This window comes from Daphnia pulicaria, chromosome 1 (genome assembly GCF_021234035.1).
Source record: "Daphnia pulicaria isolate SC F1-1A chromosome 1, SC_F0-13Bv2, whole genome shotgun sequence".
Classification (NCBI taxonomy): Eukaryota; Metazoa; Arthropoda; class Branchiopoda; order Diplostraca; family Daphniidae; genus Daphnia; species Daphnia pulicaria.
The window spans coordinates 2,937,626-2,964,582 of NC_060913.1; the positions used below are offsets into that span (position 1 = coordinate 2,937,626).

Genomic DNA, 26,957 nt, shown 5'->3' on the forward strand with positions numbered 1-26,957 from the left:
CTATGAGTTTAACTCAGTAGGCCTACTCGAACAACATGTTTATCAACCGGACGGAGAAGTATCACCTAAGCTGGCTTCCACCAGGAGCGCAGCGGACCGTACGAAAAAATGGCTGCAAGCCAGGGAGGGAAACCAGCTAAATTATCCTTTCACTAAATTAGTCATTTCTCAACCAATAAAATCCGGAAAGGAAATTCCTTTTGGATTTCGGTGGTTGAGATTGCAATAAACCTTTTAAAACAATTAGTTTTTTTCCCTAGCTCCCCCGCTTTTCCGAAAATTGATGTCAAAACCCTCCCCCCCCCCCCCCACTTTCTGACAAAATTTAAAAAACCCAATCTTTATAGCTAAATAACTTCTAAACGGGTGGGAATTTCGTCATTCTGCAAACGCAGGTAAATCCGGCGTGCGAAGACAAACATGGCTATATTTTTTATATTTTTAATGCCTTTTCCGGATTTAGATCTGGAAAGCCGCTCCGGGATTTCGGTCTACTTGAGTCGTGGATCGCTTGTTAAACAGTAGTTCAGTGATTCTCCTTTTTTCAATCTTTTTTTTTGTTTTCTGCTCGGGTTGCTATTTTTTCTGTTTCATTCACAGCTTCAGCCCAGTTACTGTGTCTTGCGTTCAAGACACTACCAAGACTACGATGAATGGTGACCAGCTGCAGTCTAAAGAGAGGAGGAGTGGTTTGGTTCTGAATGAATCAGTAGTGGCTATGAGTGAGAACCTCAATAAGTTCACTAATGACATAAATCTCATGACTGAGTTGTTGAAGGAGTCACTGAATGTCCAGGCAAGTCATCAAAATATAAGATTGAGTGAATATGTCTTATCACCCGTTGGATAATCTTATTCCCAGGGAAAGGCAACTAGCCCCGTTGAAGTGTCATTTTTTCTTTTTCTTTTTTTTCTTTTTTCTTTTTATTTATTTCTTATTTTGTTTATTCTATTTTAAAATATTAAATATGAATTTGAAAATACTAAAAATGAATTTGAAAATTCATTAAACTAGAATAAACAAAAATAAGAAATAAAAAATACATTTGATTTGATTTTTTGACGCAAATTTCAAAAAATTGTGATTTTCAATCACAAATTAAACATATAAATAATTGCCTAATCTACATGAATTAGGTATTAAAAGATAGGGAATGAAATGAAGCTTAAATGAAATCAATTTCCGACCTCATTTATTAATAATTTTATATGATTAAGAACGAAAAACCCCTATTTTTACTATACCCCTGAGAGGGGATAAGCCCCCAACACTAGCGAACCTGGCGGGAAATCTTGGGACCCTTTACTAAACACCCGCCGTTTCTTCCAAGATACTGAGATAGCGCGAGAGTGTGCCTTTAATTTTATATCGTGATAACATGATAAAGAAACCACCCTACGTGAAACGTCGTGATGTCGCCCATCATTTGAAAGACAAGATATGAAGTTTAAGATTTTTGTTGGGATTGAGTGAGCAGATTCCTCCATTAAAGCAATAATTGAGGCAAGTTTCGCGGTAGGCCCGGGTAGGCCTACTGGCAGCTTGGTCCAGTCCAGTCCAGTCAGCAAGCATTCACAACGAGGAACACTTAATGGCTTAGTTGAGACACAAACACCACACGAACCTACCATTTTAACAACGGTCCTCGCAAGTCGCAAGCAGTCGCGCTTGTTTCGCATTGTTCACTCGTCCAGTCAGGCGTGCAACTCGATTAAAAAAACCAGGGAATTTGAATTGAATATAAGTTACCATATATTTAAACCATTTTGCTTGTATTATACGTATATCGCTGTATTTGGTATATTTATCGTTAAATTAATCACCGGGAACTCAAGATTTATTATATATCATAAAGTAAAGGGATGACAAGTAAATTTTATTGAGGAGAAAATGTTATTATTTCTTTGTTTTTCTTTTTTGTATTGATGTCCACTGCATGATGAACATACAAAATGAACGTGGAAAATCGAAATATTCATCAAGACATTGGCAACAACTAGGTAATTACGTAGTCAAGGAGCCTTTTTATTTTTATCTTTAATGCTGTACTTTTCATAAGTCTTCGTAGGGTCGTAGGGTTCCCATCTAAAATGTGGAAACGTTTAATATTGGATAACTAATTCGTTTTAAAGTTGTAAAAATACCTGGATGCAGGGAAGATGTGCTTATTTCTTTCATACCAACTTCTCAACAGTACTTTGCCAGCGTGAGACTCGTCTTTCTCAACACTCGCATCACTCACAATTCGAATATCATCATGGACATCGAAACTGAATAATGGGCCACTTTTCCCTCTTGCCTGAACAGTGAAAAACAATAATTCTTAGTTTAGTACGAAAACAATTTCAGTTTTACGCAACCAGTTTACCTTTGTAACTATGAAATCATAAAATGAATAGTGATGAGGTATAATGAGATCTTCTTTCACATACATCAGTTGGTCAGCAGAAATGGTTTTTAACTCATGGAAATCTTTTCTAAGCGAATCTAAACAGCGCTGCAAAAACTGGTAAATGGTGTTTCCTAATAACAAAAATTAATTTAATTTAACGTCAGGAATAAAAACAAGTTTACATCGGAAATCCAGGATAAAAACCTTTTTTCATGCGTGTCGTTTTCCTGTGTCCTGATCCATCCCAATAGCTAATTTACACAAAAACAAAAATTATTTATTTTTTTTAGTTTGTTAGCTTGAAACTTTAAAAAAACGAACTACATACCTGTAAGTGATTTCAATGGGTTCTTGCTTTAAAGCTTCTTGCTTAGTAACCCACTCCTGAAACATTAAACATTTTGTCAATGAATTTTCTACAATTATTTTTCAAGTTATTATCTTGAGTAGTTATGTACTTGACGTAGCTCTTCGCGAAGTTTATTTTCTTCTTCTTCTCGGTCTCTGTCCGGTAAGAAGCTTGTATCCACATCAGGATTTTTGTTACCTTTTGCTTTCTTCTTCACAGGTTCATTCTCTTCAGTTTCATCTATTGGTTCACTTTTAATGACAACTGTCTTAACTGATGGTTGAGGTTGAATTGACTAAAATTAAGAAAATAATTTTTTAGACAACAAAAACCTTTAAAACCTAAGAAACTTACAATTTCTTCTTGATCACTATATTCTTCTTCATCTTCATCTAATTTAAAAGACAATGCTTGAATTTGTTGCTTTTGTTTCTTCTTCTCTGCTTGTTTAGCTTCTAACTCTCTTTCTATCTCCCTTTCTTTTTCCTTTAGTTTTTTAGCTAATTGTTTTTCCCTTTCTTGAACTATCACCTCTTGCTTTGCTTTCATTTCGTCTAGTGTAACTAAACCAATCGTTGAGGTCTGAAAGGTAGAGAAGAAAAAAGCAAATGAAGGCTTTAGTTGCTGTTTTAATTTACAACAGCAGCACACAAACCTTTAACTGCTGTTCTACTGCATCGTAATGAGAGGCAAATTTGTCTTTCATTCCAGATAATTTGAGTTCTTCTTCTATTTTCTTTTTTCGAAACTCTACCTCCTCTTGAGCTTGCTCTCGTTTCTTCATCATTTGCATCGCCCTACTGCCTTCACTTGCTGCACCTTTATACTGTGCCATTTTGTATGTAGTTATTTGTTATCTGAAACAAACAAATATTGAATATGGTACAATTTAAATCAAAAATCCTTTTGAAACATATAGTCTATTAGCATACTGAAAGCATTTAGCACTATTAGGATCGAAATAACTGAAATAAGAGTTTACAAAAAAAAATGTTAAATCTTACCTTTGCAAAACTTTCAAAATTTATCAGAGAAACTCCCAAACTTCTGTCAGACTTAGTTCGTGTTCGTGTTCAGAAGAGCTTTGTTTATTGTTTATTATGTTTTGTTTCTAGCATTTCGTAGGTAGACTAAACAGTAGTTGTAGGCAGTACTGCAAACTGCATACTGCTGCACCATGTGGTAAAACCTGGAAATGAAGCGCGGAAAATATTCGTATTTTCTATTTTGTAGAATAGAATGCATTCAAGCAGAGAATCCCTTACAGAAAATTTTTCGTTCGAACCAGACTTTGATAGCGCGCCGAGGATGCGCAGAATCGACGACGACACCGGCGACGTCTTGAGAGAGGGATCCCCCTCCCCTTTCTCCTTTTTCCCCTCTGTCTCTTTTGCCCATTCCCCCTCTTCCGCACCTCTTTCGAACAAACCCTATTTCAAACACCTATCACATGTATAAATAGTGTTATTGATTTTCGTCATTAAGACGTTGATTAAACGTGTCTGGTTGAGCGTGACTGGATTGCATCGATAGCCAAGAAGAACTCCTCAATCAAAGGGGATATTGTGTTGGGTTTCTCTCTGATGACGATGATGATCATTTTTGTGTGTGTTGACAATTCGATTCGAAATGGAAATATATAAAAAAAGGGACACGGATGGAAGCTCAACCGAACCAGCAGCTACTATCAAGAGGGCTGGTTAGCGGCAGCAGAACCATAGTCTTTGTCAAGATTGGTTTGCTGTTACATAAGGCAAAGTGGGCTCAACGGGCCCACTTTGCTGTTCTTGAGGCCGTTAGGCCGTTCTTGAGGCCGTTAGGCCGTTCTTGAGGCCGTTAGGCCGTTCTTGAGGCCGTTATGCCCACTATGCCGTCAGGCTATGTTAGGACCACTCTGTTGTCATATATAGCAAAGTGGGCCGTCAGGCCCACTTTGCTGTCAGGACCGGTTTGCTGTCAGGACCGGTTTGCTGTCATATAGCAAAGCGGTCGAGAGTTATATGACCGCTTTACTATATATGACAGCAAACCGGTCCTAACCAAGCCTGACGGCATAGTGGGCCTAACGGCCTCAAGAACGGCCTGACGGCCTCAAGAACGGCCTAACGGCCTCAAGAACGGCGAAAAACCGGAGCGTCGTCGGAGTCACGTTCACATGCACGCTACCTTATCGCAACAGCGGCCTCGGCGTCAATCCGCCGACGGATAATGAAATATCCGGCAGTCTGCCGCTTCCGCCGGCTTCTCCGCACCTTCCACTGCCTCCGCGCACGAATTACAACCTCCGTGGACATCGGGCCCAGGTATCATCTAATTGGATTTATTCGTTTTTTTTTTTTTTAAGTTTTAAATTAGATTCAATTCCGGAAGGATCTGGAACTAGCCGGAAGGATCCGTAAAATTTCGTTAAACTTGAAATTTTTACTCCGTTTTGAATTATGTAGTAGATCAGTTTAGTGAGATGGAACGAGCCGTATCAGAAACTGGCCACGTGCGACGCATCCGGCATCATCTTCGTCTGGATCTGTTACGAGAGCAGATGGTTCATTGAGCTCATCAACGATCGGAAAACTCCGGTAAGTAATTTCATCCGCCCATATCTCTGGTGCTCTTCTTCTCATTATTATACAAATGCTCATCTTCTCTCCTATTTCTTCTATTTTCACTCGACTATCCAATGACGATCATTAATTCATTCCGGCGTGAATACCAGGACTGTGACGGCAACAACGTTAAGTAATTTCGCTATTTGATGCTCTATTATTCCGCCAGCACATTCACAGAAGCAACTACTCGTGGGCATTGGGCAAATCCAAATTAGACATCATTCCCTATGACCATTGATCATCTTTCATCGCATTCACATATCCTACAGTATTCTTGTTTGCCACAGCTTTGTCATTGCATCATTCGGCGACATATTTTTAATTAAATTGCGACATATATGGCACATGTCCGGCTGTCCATCTGCTCTTAGTAGCCGGTCTTTTTCTACTCTGGTTCACTTAAATGGCATGTCACTCAGGTTGTCCGTCGTTTTGCAACGCAGAAAACGAAACAAGTCAGACGTGCGTATCTTCGACTCTCTTTCGTATTGCATGAGCGGGGCGCGAGATATAAAACTGGGAAGTAAAATTCTACGTGATTTGCACCTTTTTTTAATACTTTTTCTCTTAATTTCATTTGGTTTGTTTTAGGTTTCAACTTGACCATAGGACACTTCGCAAATGTCTAAATTTGATACTGCACAATTGTATGCCATGTACATAGTGAAAAGAGCTTCCAATAAAATGGGGTGCCTTAGTTGAAAACTTGAAATCCTTATTGTTTTATTCTGAATATAGTTGCCGCGTTGTGAGTTTACAACGAAAACCCGACATTGATTCGACGAATCCCGCAGCGGCTGTCAACGGCATCGCATCTCATCTCAACTACTGAAACTTATTTCTTCGGATTATGTTAAATTTAGCAATAGGCGACATCTTGAATGTGAAAACATTTTAAAACTGGTTCTATCACATATAATAATCACGAATATAACTTTTGCCTAACTTGAGCAAGTTTATAACTTAGTTGGCTAATAATATGGCTATGAAGCTTTATCATGTGTTTTAGCATCAGCGCAGCTAGCCTAATCAGTTTTAGAATAATCTTTAAATGATATATGATCAGTTGTAACACTAATAATAGGAATGGCATAACATAAAAATACGTGCAGGTTTTTATTACTCTTTAAAAAAACGTAACTCGAGCTTTGCTGTTGGTAAACGCTACACACGATGTATAGAATTATAGAATCGCGCGCACTGAAAAATTACCCAGTAAACAAGAAGTCACAGCAACCATCGTAAAGATAACCTAATCTGTTTTGTATATGGCTTTAAATTTCAACGCGTGAGGTTCGTATGAGAAAAGCGTACACGACTACACGCATATTCGATAACCTTTTTTCGGCTTCTCGTAATTGGAAACACAGTATTCAGATTTGATCGCGTTGAATTTCCCCATATCTTCACGTTCCCAATTTTCAGCTCTGCCCAAAGATGCTTCTATATATGACCTAGACATAATGCAATATTTCAAATCATCATAAATTTTTTTCTAGTCCACAACAAATAAACCATATCCAACATTCATTTTGCACACCTTGTTTACAAGTGATATGTAATATCAAGAATTGTTTAAGAAAACAAGGAAGCATTTGTTTGTGCAATGTGCATGGTATTGTTTAAAGAGGTGCCCTTAGGCCCCTTACTGCCCTTCATACCAAATTAATCAACAAAGTGCATGTCTTACAAGCATAAGTAATACAAGTAAAATTTTAAAGGTAATAAACAGTATTCATTAAAATGTTGGTTGACTATTCTAAAGTCGACAATATTTTACTTTTATTGGGTTATATAAGCAAATCTGTATACATGTTTTCCCTTAATATTCATACTGTATTAATCAGTCAAAAGTAAAACAAATTCCCCAAAATCATAACACCTAATTTTGAAGACTGAAATAATGTAAGGTATAACTGAACAAGAAAATATTTTGAAAAGAAATCTTTTATAAATGATTGAAGAAAAGAATTATACCCATGAACTGGAATGAAACTCTTAGAAAATAATACATCCGTTCACATTTTCCACAAAGATAGGGATCCAATATAGTGTATATAGATTATAGAATTGTAATAAAATCTAATTCACAGCTGGAGGTGGATTAGGAGGCTGTGGTCCAGGTCCCTATATACAAAAAATCTACATAAATGAACACAACACAAATTCTAGCCTGCAATTTTACCTGATTATCACTTGGTTTTACGTCACTTTGACGTGTGGCTGAGCTTGGTCGTAGAAAAAACAATGCCATAGCCAGAACAATCCAACAAAACACTAAAAAGGGCATTGTGTCATTCTGAGCCTGTCCTTGTAATCCAGGAAGATCCGAAATGCATTCATTATCTGTGCAGTATGACTGTGATGACCTGAGCTAAAATATTCCAAAACCATCAATCAATTTATATTGTTACAACATCCTGAAAGTGTAACTCAGTATTACTAAATAAGCTACAATAACTACAACATGCATGCTGAAACATCATTATCAACTGTTAAAATGTAATAAAAAGGGGAATACCAATGAAATCAGACGTCGCATCGCCAGTTCATGATTCCACATGCATTCACACGGATCGAATCCACCAGGGTCGGACATTGCGATGAGAAATCCTTAATTTAGTGGCACACTTGTGCTGACAAATAAAAATGGGGGGAGGGGGATCTGTTGAATACAGCAATACGCAATTAATTCAGAATGCCTCGACAACGAGAGAAATCAAACGCCCTACCTGAACTGAAAGTGCTACGGGTCTGACTATCTGCTGCTCTCGTGTTGTGTGTTGTGTTGTGGTGAAATAAAAAAAAATAAAAAACAGGTTTCACCGACCAATCACACTTTGACTGGTCGCATATACGACTGAGCGGTCTGGCAATGTTTAGGGAAAATCCCTAAAAAGCTAAGCTAACGTTCTCTGGCGGCTTCTTATTCCCTCAAATTTTGCAAAATAATGTATGAATACTTGAATAGAATAGAACTCATAAATTGAACTTATGCTAGAAAAATTGATCCAAATCTGATTAATATATATTCATTTCAATATTGCTAATAATTACCGACGATATATCCGCAGTTGAATTTGTTATTTATTTTGTAGCATAGAAATGAAACACCAGTGGGGGAAAAGGGGTGGGGGGGGGGGGGGGGAATGGCAGATTGGCGTTGGCTGTTCCGGGTGTGCTGCCTGCGGAGTGGAATAGCAGCTTTAGTTCGTTCGTGTTTACCAAAAAAAGAAATGCTCAATCTCACAATTTATACTTGCAGGGGTACTAGTTATGAGTTCAAATAAGTGGGTTGCTCCTGTTGCACTTCCATCCCGTATTTTATGCAGTGCTATCCATCCCACATCCCACTCCCCGCGCTATATAGATATACGTGGCTGATACGCCATAATAATAATAAAGTGTTCGTCTCTTCTATAATATAGACATTACGAATAATAGCCTGAACAAGACAGGTTAGTGTCTGAAAATATAATTAAATGGAATGGAACAAGCCTTTTTTATTACTCAAAATTTGAAAATATGAAGAAACGAGTTTTTTAAAAACATAAAATTTTGGTTCTCGCACTAAGGTGTATTATTCACATGTCTATTAACTTACCGCCATAATACCGATAAAACCAAATCAAGCTAAAATGGCACGCGACATCAAACAACCGAAAATAGCGCACATGTTTACAACATTTTAATAGCTAGGCACACAAATAACAACACTACAGAAACGGTGATCGCATCTTTGGAGAGTTTTGGAGTATATTGCGTGTTCATTGTGATTTGAAAATCTAGCCAAATGAACCTAATACGAAGTTTGGTTTCATCAAGGTTGGGTTAAGTATAAAAGTAACACGATCAGAGATCATCAGTTGTCAAGGAGTTGAGAAATTATGCAGGATTTGAATTCACACATCACATGATGGTCGTGAGAGATAGTGACACCGAAAAAACTTTAATTTAAAAACCTTTTACGAAATGCAAAAGTCGAAGTGACAAGTGTGCTGGAATTAATATGGAACTGCCCGGAATCGACTCGAATTCCAACTCACCGCTGTGAGTAGCACGAACAAAAATATGGCGCAATACAAAATTCCCCAAGCACAAAGTTTCAAATTTGATTTCTTTGTAAACGACCAATTCAACGTAAGCAAAGAATTTAGAATGGGGTAACTTTGAAAGCTCACTTAGAAGACACAAAACTTTTACTTTTAAAAATAATTGCGATTAAGTTAAATTTAGTACAGATTATAAAACACGACCAAATAAGTTACCCCATTTAAAAAAAAAAACAATAAACATAATTTGGTTTCCAAACTATTGATCACTGAGAGTGACATCATTGGATAAGTAGTGAGATTCACAGTTTGGTTTTAAAGAACACAATGAATTAAGTATATATGTTGCTAAGTTTGAACGAAACGAGGGCGACAAACTGTGCTGGAATGGTGACTAGACGTACTGTTTACGGAATAACAGCTCAGGACACTGGGGGATCGGACAAACATACTAGAACGAGATGAGATACTAAACAAGGAAGAATTGTCGCTTGAAGAATAAGAACGTGATCGATATCGATAACGTTGCTGGGTTTGTCTGACTGAATAAGAGCGAGAGCTAGAACGAGAACTAGAACGCGAGCGACTAATCGAGCGACTTGAAGAACGCCTGCATTGCACACTGGATGAACTAGAATTGCTTCTCCACGAAGAGTTGATGCTTTCTGTTGAGCTGGATGAACTCCATGCGGGTGCGCACTAAAAAAATTGCAGGAAAAAAAATTAAAGATTAATACGAGCTATTCAAAAAAGAAAACAACATTTTATTTTATATTTACCCGTTGGTATGGAACTGGTTTTTTCCTGGCACTAAAAGATTTGAAACCATTAGGATAATACATTCGATTGTGTGAACGTTAATAAGACATTGTGAATTGTGATCTCGGAGTACTTATTTATTGTTTAAGTGAAACTATGTGTATATGCCAAGTAGCAAAGTGTACAGTAGCTATGAACTCGTGTGCTGCTGGAGGCTCGACACTTTCAATGTTTCAATGAAATCTGTACGTCGTAACGAAAGAGTACATTATTCAGAGGAATATCCTTATAATGATCTTTCACTATGGTAAACGCTTGGCAAATGAATGCAGTCGACGACGGATTTAATTACTATCATTCACATCCACATGTCAGAAGAAACCGTATGCGAAATCTTCTTCTGTATCTTGAACATTTGATCTTACCTTGCTGTTCTAAGGAGACACATCCCATTAAAAGTCGCTAAGAAAATCGAGGAAGCAAATAGATAAGAGTATACCTTTTTTCTGACTAACGGGAAGCAGAACTATTTTGGCGACTTATTGCATCCCCAAGAAAATAAAAAATTATATAAACTTCACAAAAAATAAGAAGGAAAAATAAAATATTTCATGAGGTAAACAGAAATTGTATTAAAAAGGATAATTGCCAACCGATACGAACAAAATCAATAGACGAAAATCATGCGTCTACAAATAGAGTGAAGGGAGGTGAAAGAAAAAAAAAATTAGAAGAGCAATTCCAATACAACGGATTTACGTCAATCGATTAAAGCATAAAACAACTGACAAAAAGAAAAACGAAAAAGTTGAATCAAATTCCAATTTAGCTCCATCAACGCGACTGGAGGTGAAAAGCTTATCGTTTAGAATCTTTGTACCTGGTGATACGCCTACGGTCCTTCCAGCTTGGCGAGCCACTCCGTCGTGGAATAGATGGTGAACGTTTGCTTTTGGTACGTGGCGGCGAAGCCTTTGAAGGTGCTGATGATGATGAAGAAGAAGAGTAAGAGGACGAGGATGAAGACGAAGAAGAGGATGAATCCGAGTCGGATGACGAAGATTCGGAGTCGGATGAAGACGAGCTTGAGGACGAACTCGAAGACGACGACGATCGAACTGAGTCGTGTCTGGATTTCTTCTTCTTGGATCGGCCAATTTGGTCAATGAAAGATCCTAGTTTGGCTAAATCAGCTTTCATTTTCTCCGTTGTTTGACTAGTGGACATCTCTTTCTTTTGTGATGGTTCCACATGTTTCACTGGTGGTTCCGATGCTACCAAATCTACTACGGCATCCTTCTGAGCTATTGGCATCGGCTCTCCCAGTCTTTTATTTGTTTCAACGTCCGACAACCTTTCAGGATCAGAACGTCCGTGATCGCTTGAGATCGAATGCTTTGGCTGTGAGTGTCCTTTAACTTCACGAGTTTCTGTTTCGTCTTGTTTGCCCTTTGTGTCCTTTGGTCCACTCCAAGAGCCGTCCGAACGACTGTTGTCTTCACGATTTCTAGAGCGATAGTAATCGTCGCGACGATCCCGATCGTAACGTGAGTCACGGCTATTTCTGTCTTGTCTGTTGGAAGAATGCTGATGGCGATCATCTCGTCTGCTGCTGGAACGATCCCTTTTTTCAGAACGATCTCTTTTTTCGACAGTTTTCTCAGAGTCCTCCCTTGGTTTTTTCCGATCGACCTCGTCCCGCCGACTTTTGTGAACATCTTTTTCCTTTTCTACACTTGCGCGTCTCTTGCGATTTCGCGACTCTTCGTTTTCGCGCCAGCGAGGAGGGCTTGGGGTATCATGACGACGACGTGCTTTAGGAGATTCGGCACGACTTGAAGAACGCCCATTACTTTTCGAATCTGATTTTCTGGTTTCTGAATTTTCAACAGACTTCAATGATTTGGATTTTTCCTTAGGTTGATCTCGTACTTCTTTCTCATTTTCTGATTCTCTATCTTCCTTTTTCTTAGATTTCTTACTCTTCTTGCTCTTTGCTTTTTTATTCTTTTTGGGTTTAGATGGAACATCAGAATCCTCGGGAGGTGGAACTACCAACGTTTCTTCCTGCGGTTCTGGACTCGGGGTGCGAACAATGGTGTAAGTCTTCTGTTCAGCTGCTTGTTTAGCCGCTGTTTCGCGAATCTTGCGATTAGGATCCAAACTGCTGCCTTCCACAAAATAGTCGCTAATTCCAAAGGCTTGACGGAGACTTCGGTTCTTCTCTTCCTGGGCAGCAGCTATCTGATGAGTTTCTTTGACACTAGAATAATAATTGAAAGAAAACAAAATATAAATTGCAGTGGAAACACATACTAGTAAGATAAGAAAAAAAAAACTATCGTGGAAACGGGAGCGATACCTAACTGAATGAATGATGGAAATTTTGTTGCCGTTACTTAAGTGTTTACGTTTTTTACGCCGTTTGCGTTTTCGCTTTTTTACGGGAGCGTCGGGAAAGAGAAGTCCATACGTCATGAGACAGGGACATTTCATTAAACCTTTACAATGATCCAGACCCCCACCTTCCCGTTGGCCCATAAAAGATTCACTTAACTGACCAACCCACTGATGTTGATGTAACACAACACGCAACGCCTCTTGACAAACACGACGAAAAAACTCTGATGAAGAATATGACATTACAATAAATTGGATACAGACGACTCTAATAAAAAGGCAATGAGATTGGAAGACTCGAATTGCTTTAACTCAACACGGAAGATCAATTAAGGAGCACTTTACATTGGAAGACTCAAAATTCACAACATTTTCACTAAAAATTGCCACCCTGATGGCTAGAAAACATCCATAGTCTAGCTGGACGCCCAACTCAAGATTAAATGCTTACCCCTTATTAAATGGAACCCTCGCGCATGCCGGCACGCTACGATTGATTTTCTCTGAAGCGCATGCGTTACATGTATTGATCGATAGTCATATTGAGAGTTTACTTACACAATGCGGCCGTATTCATCGGTTTCGTATGTTGTGGTGCCTTTGCCTTCTTCGGCATCCTTCTGGACCAGGGAAGCACGGTACTCGAGCAGTTTTGCTTCAATGATCTCCTCTTCTATCCTGTTAACATGAAAAATATTGTCAAATAATGCAAATAAAGTCCATATTATTAGAACCATAAGATGACATCAGTTCTTCTGTCATCCCTGAATGTTGAGTTATTTACCACTAATACACATATTTAGTACACTTTACAATAGAAGGCTACAAGTACACAAATCACAACATATACACAGTTAGAATGGGATTTTAATGTACATCAGAACCTAAAAAAATGATATCTTACCTCTAGGAATCCCACATCTTGGTTTAAGTATCGGGTGCAATAGCAGTATAACAAGATCAGTCAGTTTCATACTTTTACCAAGTCAAAGACCCATTTCATTTTAACTAAAACTATTTGCTAAATCGTTCTATGATTGAGTGGAATAATGCTGGTGACTCACCCCTTCTCTTCTAAATCTTCTCTAAACTCAAGACATTTCAGCTCCAGTTTCCGTTTCCTTTCATGATCCAAAATTTCCAAATTTGGCTTTTTATGTGAGATGGAATCCAACTTTTGTATCTCTTCTTCAGTTTTGTATTTGACTTTGTCTTTAGTTGTATGCACAAATGCCAGATTCCTACTAACATATCCATTAGTTCCAGAACCACGAGCTGTTGTGAGACCAATGCCGTTGTACATCTTGGGTTATATCTATATGAGCAGAATAAAGATTTGTTAAATTTTATAAGGAATAAAACACAATTTCATACATCCAGTTCATAAAACTCATTGCAGTATAACGAAGTAGCTTTAATTAATCGACAGTTTGGAGCAACTGCAATGCAAAGACTACTTCAAGTCAACCATTCGTATGCGTCGTTATAACAGACAATGGCAAAAATGTCTAAAATGCACACAATCAGCTCACCCTTTTGACACGATTAATTGAAATAAAACTATCGTAAATGAAATAGCCAAATACGATTATATGTTTAAAAAAAGGTTTATGATGGCGGTCATGGAATAATGAACGCGGGTTCTTGGCTTTTCGCTTTCGGTTTCGGAACAAACTCACACCAGTCCCAGTGTCAAATTCCAATTCTGCAATTCAGGCCGGCACCATGCGGTATTACGCTTTTACCAGCGCGCAAGCCACTTTTTTTTTATAAAGGAACGCCACCTGTTTTTTCATTAGAGCACTACACTTCCTAATAAAAAAAAAGGCCTTACATTGTAGATAACTACTACGAATAGAAAAAAATATTTACAAAAAAGTGAGTTCCTGTTCCTTCGTCCTATTTTCCAAATAATGTCAAGTTTTTTAGTCATGTAATTATATTTTTCTAGGTTATAACTAAGATGAATTCCGAAAATCAAGAAGAGGAACTGGAAGTCCTCAGATCCATTTATGAAGGAGATGGGAATTTTAGGGAATTGAGTCCCAAGTCATTCCAGTATAAGGTAAAAAATAATTTTGGCAAAAAGATTTTTGTTTTTCAAAATACTGTAGATCATTTTAATTAATTATGTTGAATGGTGAATTATCTTTAATCCTGCAAGGTAAGGTAGGATTGAGTTTGTTATAGAAAACAAAAAACATTTACGTGGAAATGTGTGTAATTTAATTTTTCTTTTTGTCCATTCACCTTTTCCATAGTATGGGACAGAAGGTGATCCTCATTCCTTTGTGTTTGAAATTAGCTGGCCAGAATCATACCCAGAAACTTTGCCTGTCATCAATATGGATGCTTTTTACAACAAACACATGTAAGATGTAGTCATTCCATTAAAGTATGCAGGTAAATAACTGCTAAAATTACTCATCAGGAAAACTCGTGTGAAAGAAGATATTAGATCAAAGGTGTTAAAAGAAGCAGATGTTAATATTGGTTCAGCTATGACCTACACACTAATTGAATGGGTGAAAGAAAACTTAGAAGAATTAATGGTTGACCAACCTTCAACTATGGATGCATCTCTTAATCTTGCCATTTTAGATATTGAAGAGAAGGTAAAAGTATTTGTCTAATATTACAGTATGTTTCTGCAAATAATTCAAAAATTTTTCTCCAAGGTTGAACACTTGTGCAAAGACAATAAAGAACGCCGTTCTGGTCTTACCAAAGCACAAAAAAGACGACAGTGGGATCGAATGGATGGTAAGGGAGAAAAAATAAGGGGTTATGATTGGGTTGACGTTATCAAACATTTATCTCAAACTGGAGGAGCCCCATCTTCATAACGTTTTTTATATAATTAAATAGATTTGAGATAAAAATTCTTAATAAAAGACATAGTGAAAATGCCCCAAATGTTTTTCTTATTTGTTTTGATATTTTTTAAAATGGATTTATACATTGTTTTTTAAAGTAACCTCAAGCAAGTGTTGGTATTATATTTATATAAAATTGTCAGGTCCGCGGGCCAACCCAAGCAGGCGCCATCTCTTAGTAAAATAAAGATTTCACTATGCTAGGATCTGCAGAGTGCAGGTGTAGGAAGTGTAGGAGTAGGAGTGTAGGCACACATTAGGCAATATGTCTAAGCGTAAATCGACTTCAAATGGCGAGCAGATATCGTCTAAACGTCACAGTTTGTCTAAATCTTGCAACTGAAGCAATTCTGCTGGGAAAAGAAAAGAAAAAGATTAATTCATATGCGTGCCATCCTTCCGTCGCCTCGAGGCATGGGGGAGTTGTGCCTGCTCTAGTTACCTACGCGGCCAGTTTAATTCGACTACCCTGGAACCAACGGCTTGTCAACTTCATCCCTCGCTGACTCTTACTACTCTTGCTCTCATCTCTCAACACAGAACGGGGTTTTGATCTTTCGATTGTTTGGCTGTTTGTGATCTGTGATGGCGATTTCTTGAGGACGACGATGATGTGATTATCAAACTGTTTTTTATTTTTTGTTTTGTTGCTGTTAGTTAATTTAATTAAAACAGTTGGGTGTTGATATGAGTTAGAGCAGAGACGTTTTTGACAAGACTGATTAATTGTGTAGTTTTTAGATAGGTAACGTAACCGTACGATTCGGCCTGAACGAATAAAAAACAACGAATTGTGGCCGCTTTTCTGAGTTTTTTATTCGTTTTTTTAACTACTTTTTAAATATTCAATTTTTTCTACTATTCAGGAAATTTCCTACTATTCATTATTTATTAAGATTTTTCGAATCCTCGTGACCCATCGCATCTAATGATGCAATATATGGGATCTATTCAATCCGAAGCTTCTATCATAGAAAAATTAAAATGAAAAAGATTCAGTCAGATGCGCACGGGATACGCATCTTTCCCAATTGGACTAAGAGTTTGATACTTTGATATCATTTTTATGCATGCTTATTGTTTGAATGTTTGAACTTGATGTCATATTTACTTCACTTGAGGTAGCCTATTTCTTTTTCCTTGATTGAATACTTTTTTTTGCTTTAATGTTATCTCCAGGCTTCCTACCAGAAGACGACCTTAAATTGAATTCAGAATACAATTATTTTAACCGTTCGTTGTCAATCGTAATAAATATAATTATCATGGTAAACAGAAAATAACTATTTTATTTCGAGCGTCACCAACGTTGTATTTCAAACACAAAGGGTTAACAAAGTGTTAACAGGAAAAGTTTATTCCCAACAACTTTTGGTGAGCCAACTTTTTCTTTAAAACCTTCTTTTTTTTGGTAAATTCCTCCTTCTTGACTTTAGGAACAATGTCTTCCTTCTCAGGCAGGATGACTTCTGTGTGGCAAGGGCTGCTCATGTATGGCAGAAGGAACTCTGGGAGACTTCTTGGGAAAACATCCGTGAATGGTACCCAATTGTTAGCCTGCAAAGTAAAACATCGAGATTAGACTCCCAATTTCGTAAAGACAACATATTGCATCTTTCTTTCATGTCAGATCCGTCTTGAAACATTGCAATCTGTCAGCACTTTGTCTAGAATGCTTGGAGTTATAATCACACAATTTGGTCAATTAAATACATAGAACAGAAATGAGATACTAACCTGAGGCACACCGGCCAACACCTCCGCTGTTTAACCATTAACGACGGAATGGAACACACTCCTTATGCTGGGTGACGTTCTTGACTAAAGCAACGGCTCTCTTCCATCCCTCTTCAATCCATTCAACCAGCTCTCTTCCAACACCATACGCTTAATGGTGTTGGCAGCTCCCTCGTGTTCAATTCAATCGAATTCAAGTCTTAAGTAGGCTAGTATTTGAACAACCGGTGACACAACAATATTTTACCACCATTTTAAACAGTAAACACTAAGAAAACGTTGAATGACTGGTGGTTACAGACTAACGTCTCCTGTCAATGAAAAAGAGTTTATTAATTTTACACCATACACCATGTCAATTTTTCAACGTAGTCGTGCGTCTGGGTTGGCACTATAGCGGTGAGTATCAGGGATTATCAGCGCAACACCAGAACACGCTTCGGTCCCAAACCGGCAAACCTACTCACCCAACTCACCCGATAAGGAGTGAAAGACGTCATTCGGCCTTGTCCAAGTAAAGCTACGGGAGCCATCTAGTAGTCGATAAAATAAACTCTTTTTTTTTTTTATTATAACGTTTATTTTTGAATATCGACTTCATCTATCTATCTACCAGAACTTTGAGATATTTTAAAGAAGCAGAGCGAAATGGGTGCCATGTGGTCCATGTCACATGAGCACCGAGCACACTCCTCTTCTTTCTTCCCCCCAATTTTCTCCAGTCTCCATCGAAAGCGACGACAAAGTCGACATATAACATTTGACATACCATCAAATAGAGAAGAATTGATTTAAACCAATAACGCTATACTGTGTCCTTCCTTTAGGATTTTTATCAATATTCATCATGACATATGGGCATAGCAGAATGTATACTGCGTTTCGTCTGTTCGTTTTGTCTTATTTTTGTCCTTGTTTCGTTTCGTTTTTTTTTAAGCCGTCCAGTTAAAAAAGGGTCTTGCGCGCGTGGGTAATAGGGAGACGAGTAAAAAGCGTTGGTCGCGATATTTATACAGAACGCTTTCTTTTGATAAATACGAAACTAATTCTTCATGCATTGGTTACAATTCATAGAATCAATTAGTTGACGAAGCGTAGAACTAACAACTTCGCGAGAATTTTAGCATTCAAAATGTTAAAAAAGATGTAGGGAAAAGCAGCAATCTATTCTGCTTCAAATAGAACAGCCTTTGAAAATTTACCTTTGAGCTAAAAAAAAACCTTTCCGAGAAAAGGTATGATAGAGATCACGTGGGATTTCCAGTTTCTAAGATATAAAGCTTATAATCACCTGTTTCCTGCAATTATTGCCCACTCTGACCTGCCGTGCAGCGCCTTTCTTTTTTCAACGTGTAGTTACTGAACCTACATATTCTTTTAGGAACTCGTAGATTTTAAAAAATATTGTAATAGTCTCAAACCCCAAAAATATCTTTTTTTTAATGTCGTTGCAGAAAAAAAGTGAGAAAACTCAAAATTCATAATAAAATTCACGTTAGCAACAAGCCATTAAAAAATGAACGACCGGAATATAAAAATATTAACGCTATCACGTAAAATAAAAATATTTGCAGGTCAAGTAATACTTTCGACTGAAAATGTGAAATTTCAGATCAAATAATAGTAATTTCGACTGCAAATGTGGTTCAACGTCCTATGTGATAGAGATTGTTCATCTTTGAGCGGAAGTGCGTCCCAACTTTCAAATGTGGCTTTGGCCTTTTCAACCACGTAATAACCTTTGTAGAGTGAACTTTGAGCCCATATCTTTCGGAGTCATCGCACGCAAAAGACACCTGGTTGTTACAAAGCGAGAAAGAACTGACTGTCTGCAAACTCTGTATGAATAGACCACCATTCATTATATGCTGCTGCTGTACAGTCGGCTGAAGTAGAGCAACTCGCATTTTTCAAAAACATAATATATTCAACGAATAAGTCAGTAGGACGCAATATTCGTAACTTTTTCTTACGTAGCAACTTGGAAATAAAAAGATACGCATTTTAGCGCATTTGGGAGAAGGATTTCGTTAAAAAAAATTCTCTTATTGGGGCTCATTCAAATGTATGCCTCGCGACATTGTAGACTGTTGATTTGATTCATTTCCTCTGGCGTGCGTGACGGACCTTTGTAATTTTGTATCATTGTTTAAGGCTGACCTTCTACCAAGTTCTTTCTGGACGTCACAACTTAAAATATAACATCAGGTTACTTCCACTGATTCTTTTTTTGAATAGCCAGGTGAATAGCCATATACTGTATCATACTTTACTGAGACTGATGTCTATATTTACGCATCAACTTTTAGGTTACTTTATTCTGCTCTCTCGCGTATATGTTCTCCAGGGTAATAAAATATTAAAAAAAAATCTCTGTAAAGAACTGTCAACACAAATGCACTATACTACACGCAGTAAAGCTGAACCTGAGTTCCTCGTTGTAAAAAGACGTGAGCATGCACGTACTGTTTGAGTCGGAGCATCAGCTCGAGGCCATGCCCATGAGCAACCGCAGCAGCTGCGCTATAATTGGCTTCCTGCTGCACTCTTCTTCCCGACGGTAATCAAAGTGCGATCGTCTTTTCAGCCAGCAGAGTCGGAGACAAGAAGGTGAGGATCGTGAGGCTGTTGTGTACTCGAGTCCGTGTTTCATGTGCGCTGCCACCAGCAACTGAACTCTTCACACGTACCTTGAGGCACAGGAAAGAGCTACCAGTGTTACGACCTCACTGCGCTTCGTTCACTCTCTCCCTCTTTTTTCTTATCGTCTCCCAAGGCTCAAAACTATCTCTAGATTCTATCTGTGCAATAGCTGTGTGTGTCACAGGAACGACTTGAAATAAAAAAATGTAAACCCACTGAAAGTTCAAATTGATGTTTTTGCGTTATTTTTAATTTTCTCAACTTTGATGCCGATTGATTTCCTAACTCCAGCACAGCCGAAATCGCAACAACAAATAACGCGCTGGGATAATGTACACATTCTTTGCGGATGCATTGTGTGACAAATGGCTATTGCGTGAGTCGCATGAGCGTGTGTTAGTCTTGGTATCGATGAACGGCCACCAAAAGAAGAAAAAAAGAAAATAAAAATGTCTTTGGGAGTTTTGAACAGATATTCTCCGCGGTGCCGGTCATGTTGCAGCCTGTTGAAAAAGGCGGACGATGAAAAGCGGAGGGAATAGAGGAAGAAGAAGAAAAAAAAAGGAAGATGATCAGAGTGCTTGTTTGACTTTATGACTAATCTCCTTTAGGGCTGAACTATAAAATGAACCCATAACCACAAGGTAAAAACCTTTAGGCACTTTCCCACCGTCCGACGCGGAAAAGACCCGACACGGAGAAAAATACAAGAGAGAGAGAGGCTGAAAAGCCCGACAGAGAGACGGGAGGGAAAGAAGCCGGAGGTTGCTTGTGTGGGCAGAATGGAAACAATTCTTATAAAAGGGGGAAAACAAAAAAATGAAGCGGATTCAGAAGAATAGACGGCGGAATATAGAGTCGGCGTCATTTACATAATCGGCTCATTCATCTATTGATAATGATTGTTTCTAAACAAAAAAATAAAACAATAAAGCTGCACTGATTTGCCAGCATCATCTCGGCAGATTTATGGCTTTTCGCAAACAAAAGGCCGTGTCAATGATCAATAAAGCCATTTTATTACATGCTGGGATATCGGGAGGGAAAAGAGAAAGAGCATGAGAAGAAAACGGACTGTGTGGTCTCGCAACGGAATTCGAATGGAGGTGAGATTCGTCCTTTTGATAAACGACAATGGAAACTATATACATCAACGAAGAGATAATATAGTACAAGCAAAGAATATTGATAGATATTGGAAACGAAGGTATATGTACCGCGACCAGACGACCCATCACCGCGGGGGTGTTCTAGAATTTTAAAACGCTGTCAAGTCAATCGTTCATTTTTTTCCAGCCTTCCATATTTTTATCTAGATTATGCTAAAACTTTCTGTACATACAACTGTTAACCCAGATGTGACTTGATTTGACCGGTTAAAGTTGACTGTGACAATAGAACATTATTCATCATCGTTCATAACATGAAACGTCTCCTTTGTTAAAAGACTCCATGACTAATCTTCGATAATAAGAACAAATATTCTTTTTCGTTTATCAGGCCGAACAACATGGTCGAAATAACTCGCTAGCACTCTCGGCCATCTCATCACGAATATACTAGTGAAAGATCTTGTGTGTTTGCCGACACGATATCGTTCTCGTTTCCATGTTGATTTCTTTAATGAGGGTCACGAACGTTGCTGGGCCATAGAAGATGAGAAGCTGTCCGACATACTTTTGATTTGAGAACAGAGAAACGAGCCATGAACCCGTTAAGATTTGAATACATATCTTAATAATAGTCGCAGTCTTTTACACACATTTTGGGGGATTTTTCTTTTCTGCTGATGGTGCCGTGTGTGCCCGGCTGTAGATTATAGTGTGCAACACTCATTTGAAAACTGTAGTAATATATACCTGGACGAACAGTGTGAGTGGTGAATTTGCCGCCCACCACGATCTCCCTTTGACTCCTCCAATCCCCACCCACCCCATATCATTACCAGTTTCAACGCCTTCTTCCTTTTCTCGTTCTTCTTTGCAGTTTCATTCCGCTTGCTGGCCCTTTCTACTCTACTACTACGCATAAGACAAACCAATGGGGATGTATATCGCAAAGTAAAAGCGGCTTGACGAGTAAATATCACACCGCACGAAATTTGTCTTGGCTGCTTGGCGGCTCAGTCAAGTGGCTTATGAGATTTGTTTCGTTGGTACATTGGCTGTAGTCGCGGGTCCATCCTCGACGTCGAAAGATCATAGCTCTGGATTACTGCTGTAGACTCTATACTAGATTATTTCCGTCAGTGATACAAAAGACTTTCTACCAATTGAATACGCTACTCATTATTAAATACACTGAGCGATGAGGAAGACCTGATCTTACAAGGACTGACAACGGATAAACACGCTTACGCATTATCTGTGCTCAAGGTAGAATTTTTAAAAAATAGCCTGATTTTATTTTCTATCATATCATAATGATGGTATTAAATTTGTTTAAAAGTTCTGCTGCACTTTTGTAACACAACCGTATACCGCAGAATAATTATACCGTCGGCCAAATTTTCCAATATTTGGTTGCGCATCTTTTTTTTTCCTTTTTATCAAATCATAATTTCATTTCTGATTTTTAAATGGGGATTGTGGAATATAGGGGATGAATTCTTTTTTTGTTTGAAGTCCCCCTCGGTTTGTCTGTGAGAGAAAGAGAACAGTCGCATCGTCATTTCATTATAGGGTTGTACTATGTCCGAGCGTTAAAAAAGAAGAAAAAAGGAAGCGACTTGTCCCTTTATTTCTGGCCTTTCAACATCATCGGAAAAAAGCCTCGGCTGCCGTTTGAAGAGGACAAGGGAAGAAATGAGGGGAGGACAGAGAGCGCTATAGAATGCATTGAGCAAGTCGCGATCTCCGTCGTTGCCTACGGAACTTATCAAAGGATTCGACTGTTGCGATGTAATAAGATCAAATTTCGCGGCCAAGTTCCAATCAAGAAACGAAGCAATGATGGCGTGTGCAACTATCTGATCAAACATCACATATATAAAAGGCACATTGAACGCGATCGTAAATTGTGTACTAGTTTTCTTCACTGCTGTATTTCTTTCAAAAATTGACCGTCTTACATTTCTTTTTGAGCGGTTGGCGTTTTATTCTGTTTTGCTTGCGTTCGCTTTTTTTCCGTGGAACGCGCACTAATCATAAACAGAAACTGATAACAGGACGTTTCCTTTTCAAGGCGATGTTGGGGTCCAAACATTGGGCAGATGGCGAACGAAACGATGATGACAGACTCCTCCTCAAGTCTCAGACACGATCCCTCATGGACCAAGGGTTAGAGGAAGACAGAAATGTATATACATAGTGTACACACTCGCACCCACACACATAGGCTATATCGTTATATTTGTGTGCATTAAAAGGCGAGTCAGAAATGAATTGGGGAAAATCAACTTTTGGTCGGGGAGCAGCAACTTAAAGGAAAAAAAAAAAAAACTTTTAACCGAGAGGGCGAATAGAAAAAAGGAGAAGTGTGAGGGAGACGTGAATATATACTGAATAGATAAGGACACCCTTCGAAATATGGTCAAAGTGATCGTATTTCGAGGGAAGCAGCTATGGTGTCTTTTCTTGTATTATAGCCTTCTCCTCCACCATTTCTTCATTTGTAAAGAAATAAATTGTAAGATCTTATCTATACAGCGATTGTCACTTTTCATCAGTTTCAAATCGTACCGCAGTAAATGTTAAACATAACCATACATTTTTTTGTTTAACTCTGCTGTGTATCGTTAAACTCTTTACTGCAAAAACACAATTTCGGCGGTCACTATGGTCAGTGATGTAATCGTATCGCCTATATAAGTGCAGTTGTTGTGGTTAAGATTTCTGGAACGAAGGCGGAAGTCCAGTGCACATCCTATAATAAGCCGACAGCATACGAAACTAAAGACGCCAAAGACTAGGCTACATAGTATACTCTTCATTATAGGATGGTCCTCGTTTTGGGTGGAGTAGTCCTTGATGAGGCTCCCATCGATTCTCGGAACCTGTACCACGCAGCCCCACATCTCAAGGAAGCTGCCGCTCATGTGGCCTCTTTGCCGCCCAAAGTGGTTTCGCCCATCGGTCTCTTGTATCTTCATCAGCGAGAGTACGCCGTTACACTTCCGCACGATAGTAAGCAACACGTGTTACACATATCCTCCGCATGCGGAAGTGATTCCAACTGCATTTCTTGTCTGTTTCCCTTGTGTTGTTAAATTCGTGTCATCCCACACTGTTCAAACAAAACGCATACTTTCCCCATCTAGCTATTCTATTTGGCTATTCAAATCGATTGATCAGTGTCTGATTTTCAATAAGCAGAAAATGTTTCACTTTTGGGGACGGATGATTGCAGCACGTGCGTAACCGTCATTCTTCGACATACCGGTAAGGCACTCATATAAGAGATTACCCAGCACATTGGTTTATTCCGTGTCAAAGAATCGCGCAAAGAATAGAGCCTAATAATATAATTATTTTGAATGAACCGTTCCGAATTCTTTGATACAGGATCCGGTGCAACTTGTATGGCTCATGTGGACGGAGCTGACCAAGAAAGTGGAATCACTCCATTGCTAGCACGGATACAAGAGGTTTCTCAGGGCTATGCAAATGGTCGGGTAGAGCTCCATCTCGTTGGCGGTTACATGGATCCCAGAGGATATTCCGAACGTCTTGTCATCACTCTTTTACGTAAGAATGCTACTGTAGTCTATTGCTAAATAGAGGAATTTGACATCTTTATATTGCTATTAGAAAATATCTTTTGTAAATTTTCTTTCTCTTTCGCACTATGGCGCTAATAGACTATAGCTAAAAATCAGAGTGTTACTATTTTTGCCTTTTATTTTTAAATTTATGTGTTTTCTTTTTATCAGATGCATTTCACAAAGAGCCATTGGAAATTGATTTGGTTTTTGCCTGTATTGGGGAAATGAACACCACCATCCGCGGTGGCTTGGCCTGGCCAATCATATACGGAATTGGTAACCATATATAAGGTAACAAGATCTGATCCAATTTTTCACGCGTTTTCTGCCTCTTTGTTTTAGGCTTCAACGTCAAAACTGGTGAAATATTTCATGCCACATTTCCTGACAAAGGACCGGATATGGCATTGCGATCGGCTAGGCAACTTACAGGATCTTCTCATGTGAGGATTGAAGCCATCATAACACAAATTTCATCTTCTAATATTTACTGTATTTTGATATCATGATCGAATCAATTCTAGCTGATGGATATGTATGACTGTACGCTGGGCGTAATGCGTGTAGGTCCCTATCACTATCAGCCACTACGTGGTGTCGACTTGTGGCTGCAACAGGTAAAAAATAGTTTTAATTTACCGATTCAAAAGAGTTTATATGGCAACAAATTCATGGAGAAAATTACTTAAGTTTAAATTTCATTTCCAAATTTTTTCTTTAACACTTTTTTATCGTATAATTTGTTGAATACAGACTGACGATTTTATAGTCTCACAATTGTCTACCGCACCAGAGGTAGAATTGCCTCATTTCGCCAGTAAGATAAGGACGGCCTTAAAGTACATACGAGATCATCCATTTCCCGGAGTTACCGTTTTTCAAGATAACCGACCACGATACTTTAGGAGAGATGAATCTGGGACGTGGGTGCATATGCGTTACTGAACGAAGGGTCATCAGAAAAATCACGAAAATGACTGTAGACGATAAAAGGGAGACAAAAATTGGCGAGTGGTTTTAGATGAAACTGATGGCTACCCCTCCCGGGAAGAGATGGCGGCTTAAAAAATCGGCTAAAAATTTTACAGAAAAAATTTATTCATGTATCAAAACTTCGGGAATAATAAAATTAACAACGGGTTTTTTTTGTTGGGTCATTTCAAGAAAGCCCACTAGTAGCTATACCCTTTCATGGTGGTTGGTGTGTATATTATTGACATGTGGGATGTTACTGTCTTAAGAACCATTTAATTTTGTTTTCAATTATGCTGGTCTAAGCATCTTCTTAATAACAGAAGGAGATTTTGAATAATCAATAATGATGCGTTGTTAACTGCAGAGGGCTTATGCCACTTATTTTAACCAATCAAAGGTTTTAATGCCTGTTCACTTTACTATCTGAATCGATTTTTATTTGAATTGAGAAAATAAATAATTCGTTTACTCAATAAATGCGTTCTTTATTACTTAGTAGACATTACAGCTTTATGAACGCAAAAGGAACGACCTGCTGGATGCTGTGATTGAAAACTTTTACTTATAATAATAATTATCATTGAGATATTTTAGGTAAAAGAGTAAATTTAAGTTTTTTTTAATATCAGTAAGTCACAACTGATAAAACATTTGTGAGTAAATCTGTACTAATAAGTTAGAAAACATTGAAATCCCTGTTTGAATGAAATTTAATTCAAGGACTAAGTTATAGCTGCTCTTTACTGGCCCTCTGGAGAGAAACCCAAGCCGACCAAAATCTGTGCCGCTCTCGCTGATTCTTTTCTTTTAGGGTATGCATGCATACATGAATTAACGTTAACATTCACTGTAAAAAAAATTCCGAAAATCGGCATTTCACTCTGTCTAAAATCGGATTTCAGTACTATAGTATGGTAATTTTAGCCTTTTCACACAAAACAAATTGTTAAAAGCGATTTTTTATGAGCTTTATTTATATTAATGTTCTCTTACTCTGTGTAAAACCCGCCCACGAAAAAATAAAGGGATCATATAAAAAATGTGTTTAAAAATTAACTTTTCGCTAAATGGTGTCTTTTTATTAAAAATTTTTGATTTTTTAAAATACATTGTTAAAGAGAATTGCAAGATTAACTTAAGTTCCAATTTTTGTTTAATTACAATGTTATTTAGTATTTTTTAAAAATTAAAATCTATTGAAAAATCGGTGAGCCGTCGAAAATTTCTTTGCGCGTTTTAACATATGTGGTTAATGGGGAAACGAAAAGTTTTTAAATCTCTCCCATTTGTAACTTAATCGACCTAAAAATACGATCATAGTCTCATTAAATTCTTTGTTTCTTCTTCTTTAAGTTGATATTATTTTTTAAAAGGCGGGACCGATTTTTTTGTAAGTTATTCATGTTTTTATAGACCCCCCAATCGCCAATTTCAGTTTTAGTAATCAACACACCCGCTGGGGGCT

At 38.1% G+C, this 26,957-nt stretch overlaps 5 protein-coding genes and 2 long non-coding RNA genes across 11 annotated transcripts; 3 read left to right on the forward strand and 4 right to left on the reverse strand.

The window, feature by feature from the left end:
* Nucleotides 1-1,887: 1,887 nt before the first annotated feature.
* On the reverse strand, nt 1,888-3,904 carry LOC124320693 (protein FAM50 homolog). Its single transcript, XM_046783556.1, has 9 exons — nt 3,747-3,904; nt 3,398-3,599; nt 3,097-3,324; nt 2,852-3,037; nt 2,722-2,777; nt 2,598-2,644; nt 2,370-2,524; nt 2,146-2,300; nt 1,888-2,086 (listed from the first exon to the last, which is right to left on the reverse strand). The coding sequence occupies exons 2-9, from the start codon at nt 3,575-3,577 to the stop codon at nt 2,014-2,016; spliced, it is 1,080 nt and encodes a 359-aa protein (XP_046639512.1). The 5' UTR covers nt 3,578-3,599; nt 3,747-3,904; the 3' UTR covers nt 1,888-2,013.
* Nucleotides 3,905-5,283: 1,379 nt separating this feature from the next.
* On the forward strand, nt 5,284-6,206 carry LOC124329608. The gene is made up of 3 exons (XR_006916823.1): nt 5,284-5,318; nt 5,456-5,767; nt 6,087-6,206. It is a non-coding gene; the product is annotated as an uncharacterized LOC124329608 (long non-coding RNA).
* Nucleotides 6,207-7,113: 907 nt separating this feature from the next.
* On the reverse strand, nt 7,114-8,228 carry LOC124329061 (small integral membrane protein 14-like). The gene is made up of 4 exons (XM_046788019.1): nt 8,081-8,228; nt 7,870-8,013; nt 7,534-7,722; nt 7,114-7,475 (listed from the first exon to the last, which is right to left on the reverse strand). The coding sequence occupies exons 2-4, from the start codon at nt 7,945-7,947 to the stop codon at nt 7,431-7,433; spliced, it is 312 nt and encodes a 103-aa protein (XP_046643975.1). The 5' UTR covers nt 7,948-8,013; nt 8,081-8,228; the 3' UTR covers nt 7,114-7,430.
* A 676-nt stretch (nt 8,229-8,904) lies between these two features.
* LOC124320683 (serine/arginine repetitive matrix protein 2-like) lies at nt 8,905-14,273 on the reverse strand. Of its 4 annotated transcripts, none has more exons than XM_046783548.1 (6): nt 14,092-14,273; nt 13,624-13,874; nt 13,118-13,237; nt 11,040-12,422; nt 10,180-10,210; nt 8,905-10,099 (listed from the first exon to the last, which is right to left on the reverse strand). In XM_046783548.1, exons 2-6 carry the CDS (start codon nt 13,860-13,862, stop codon nt 9,749-9,751), a joined length of 2,124 nt encoding a protein of 707 aa, XP_046639504.1. In that variant the 5' UTR covers nt 13,863-13,874; nt 14,092-14,273; the 3' UTR covers nt 8,905-9,748. The 4 variants fall into 4 exon arrangements, with proteins under 4 accessions (XP_046639504.1, XP_046639505.1, XP_046639506.1 ...); XM_046783549.1 differs by lacking the exon at nt 14,092-14,273 and adding an exon at nt 13,934-14,034; XM_046783551.1 differs by lacking the exon at nt 8,905-10,099 and adding an exon at nt 10,585-10,621 and having other exon boundaries at nt 10,181-10,210.
* An 86-nt stretch (nt 14,274-14,359) lies between these two features.
* Nucleotides 14,360-15,469, forward strand: LOC124320684 (RWD domain-containing protein 4-like). The gene is made up of 5 exons (XM_046783552.1): nt 14,360-14,437; nt 14,511-14,624; nt 14,821-14,930; nt 14,991-15,174; nt 15,238-15,469. Exons 2-5 carry the CDS (start codon nt 14,523-14,525, stop codon nt 15,403-15,405), a joined length of 564 nt encoding a protein of 187 aa, XP_046639508.1. The 5' UTR covers nt 14,360-14,437; nt 14,511-14,522; the 3' UTR covers nt 15,406-15,469.
* Nucleotides 15,470-16,830: 1,361 nt separating this feature from the next.
* On the reverse strand, nt 16,831-17,689 carry LOC124320685. Its single transcript, XR_006914012.1, has 2 exons — nt 17,173-17,689; nt 16,831-16,992 (listed from the first exon to the last, which is right to left on the reverse strand). It is a non-coding gene; the product is annotated as an uncharacterized LOC124320685 (long non-coding RNA).
* Nucleotides 17,690-21,969: 4,280 nt separating this feature from the next.
* Nucleotides 21,970-25,965, forward strand: LOC124326023 (protein N-terminal asparagine amidohydrolase-like). Of its 2 annotated transcripts, none has more exons than XM_046784593.1 (8): nt 21,970-22,190; nt 23,752-23,939; nt 24,126-24,194; nt 24,318-24,500; nt 24,686-24,793; nt 24,860-24,960; nt 25,042-25,134; nt 25,271-25,965. In XM_046784593.1, exons 2-8 carry the CDS (start codon nt 23,753-23,755, stop codon nt 25,460-25,462), a joined length of 933 nt encoding a protein of 310 aa, XP_046640549.1. In that variant the 5' UTR covers nt 21,970-22,190; nt 23,752; the 3' UTR covers nt 25,463-25,965. The 2 variants fall into 2 exon arrangements, with proteins under 2 accessions (XP_046640549.1, XP_046640558.1); XM_046784602.1 differs by having other exon boundaries at nt 24,129-24,194.
* Nucleotides 25,966-26,957: the final 992 nt, after the last annotated feature.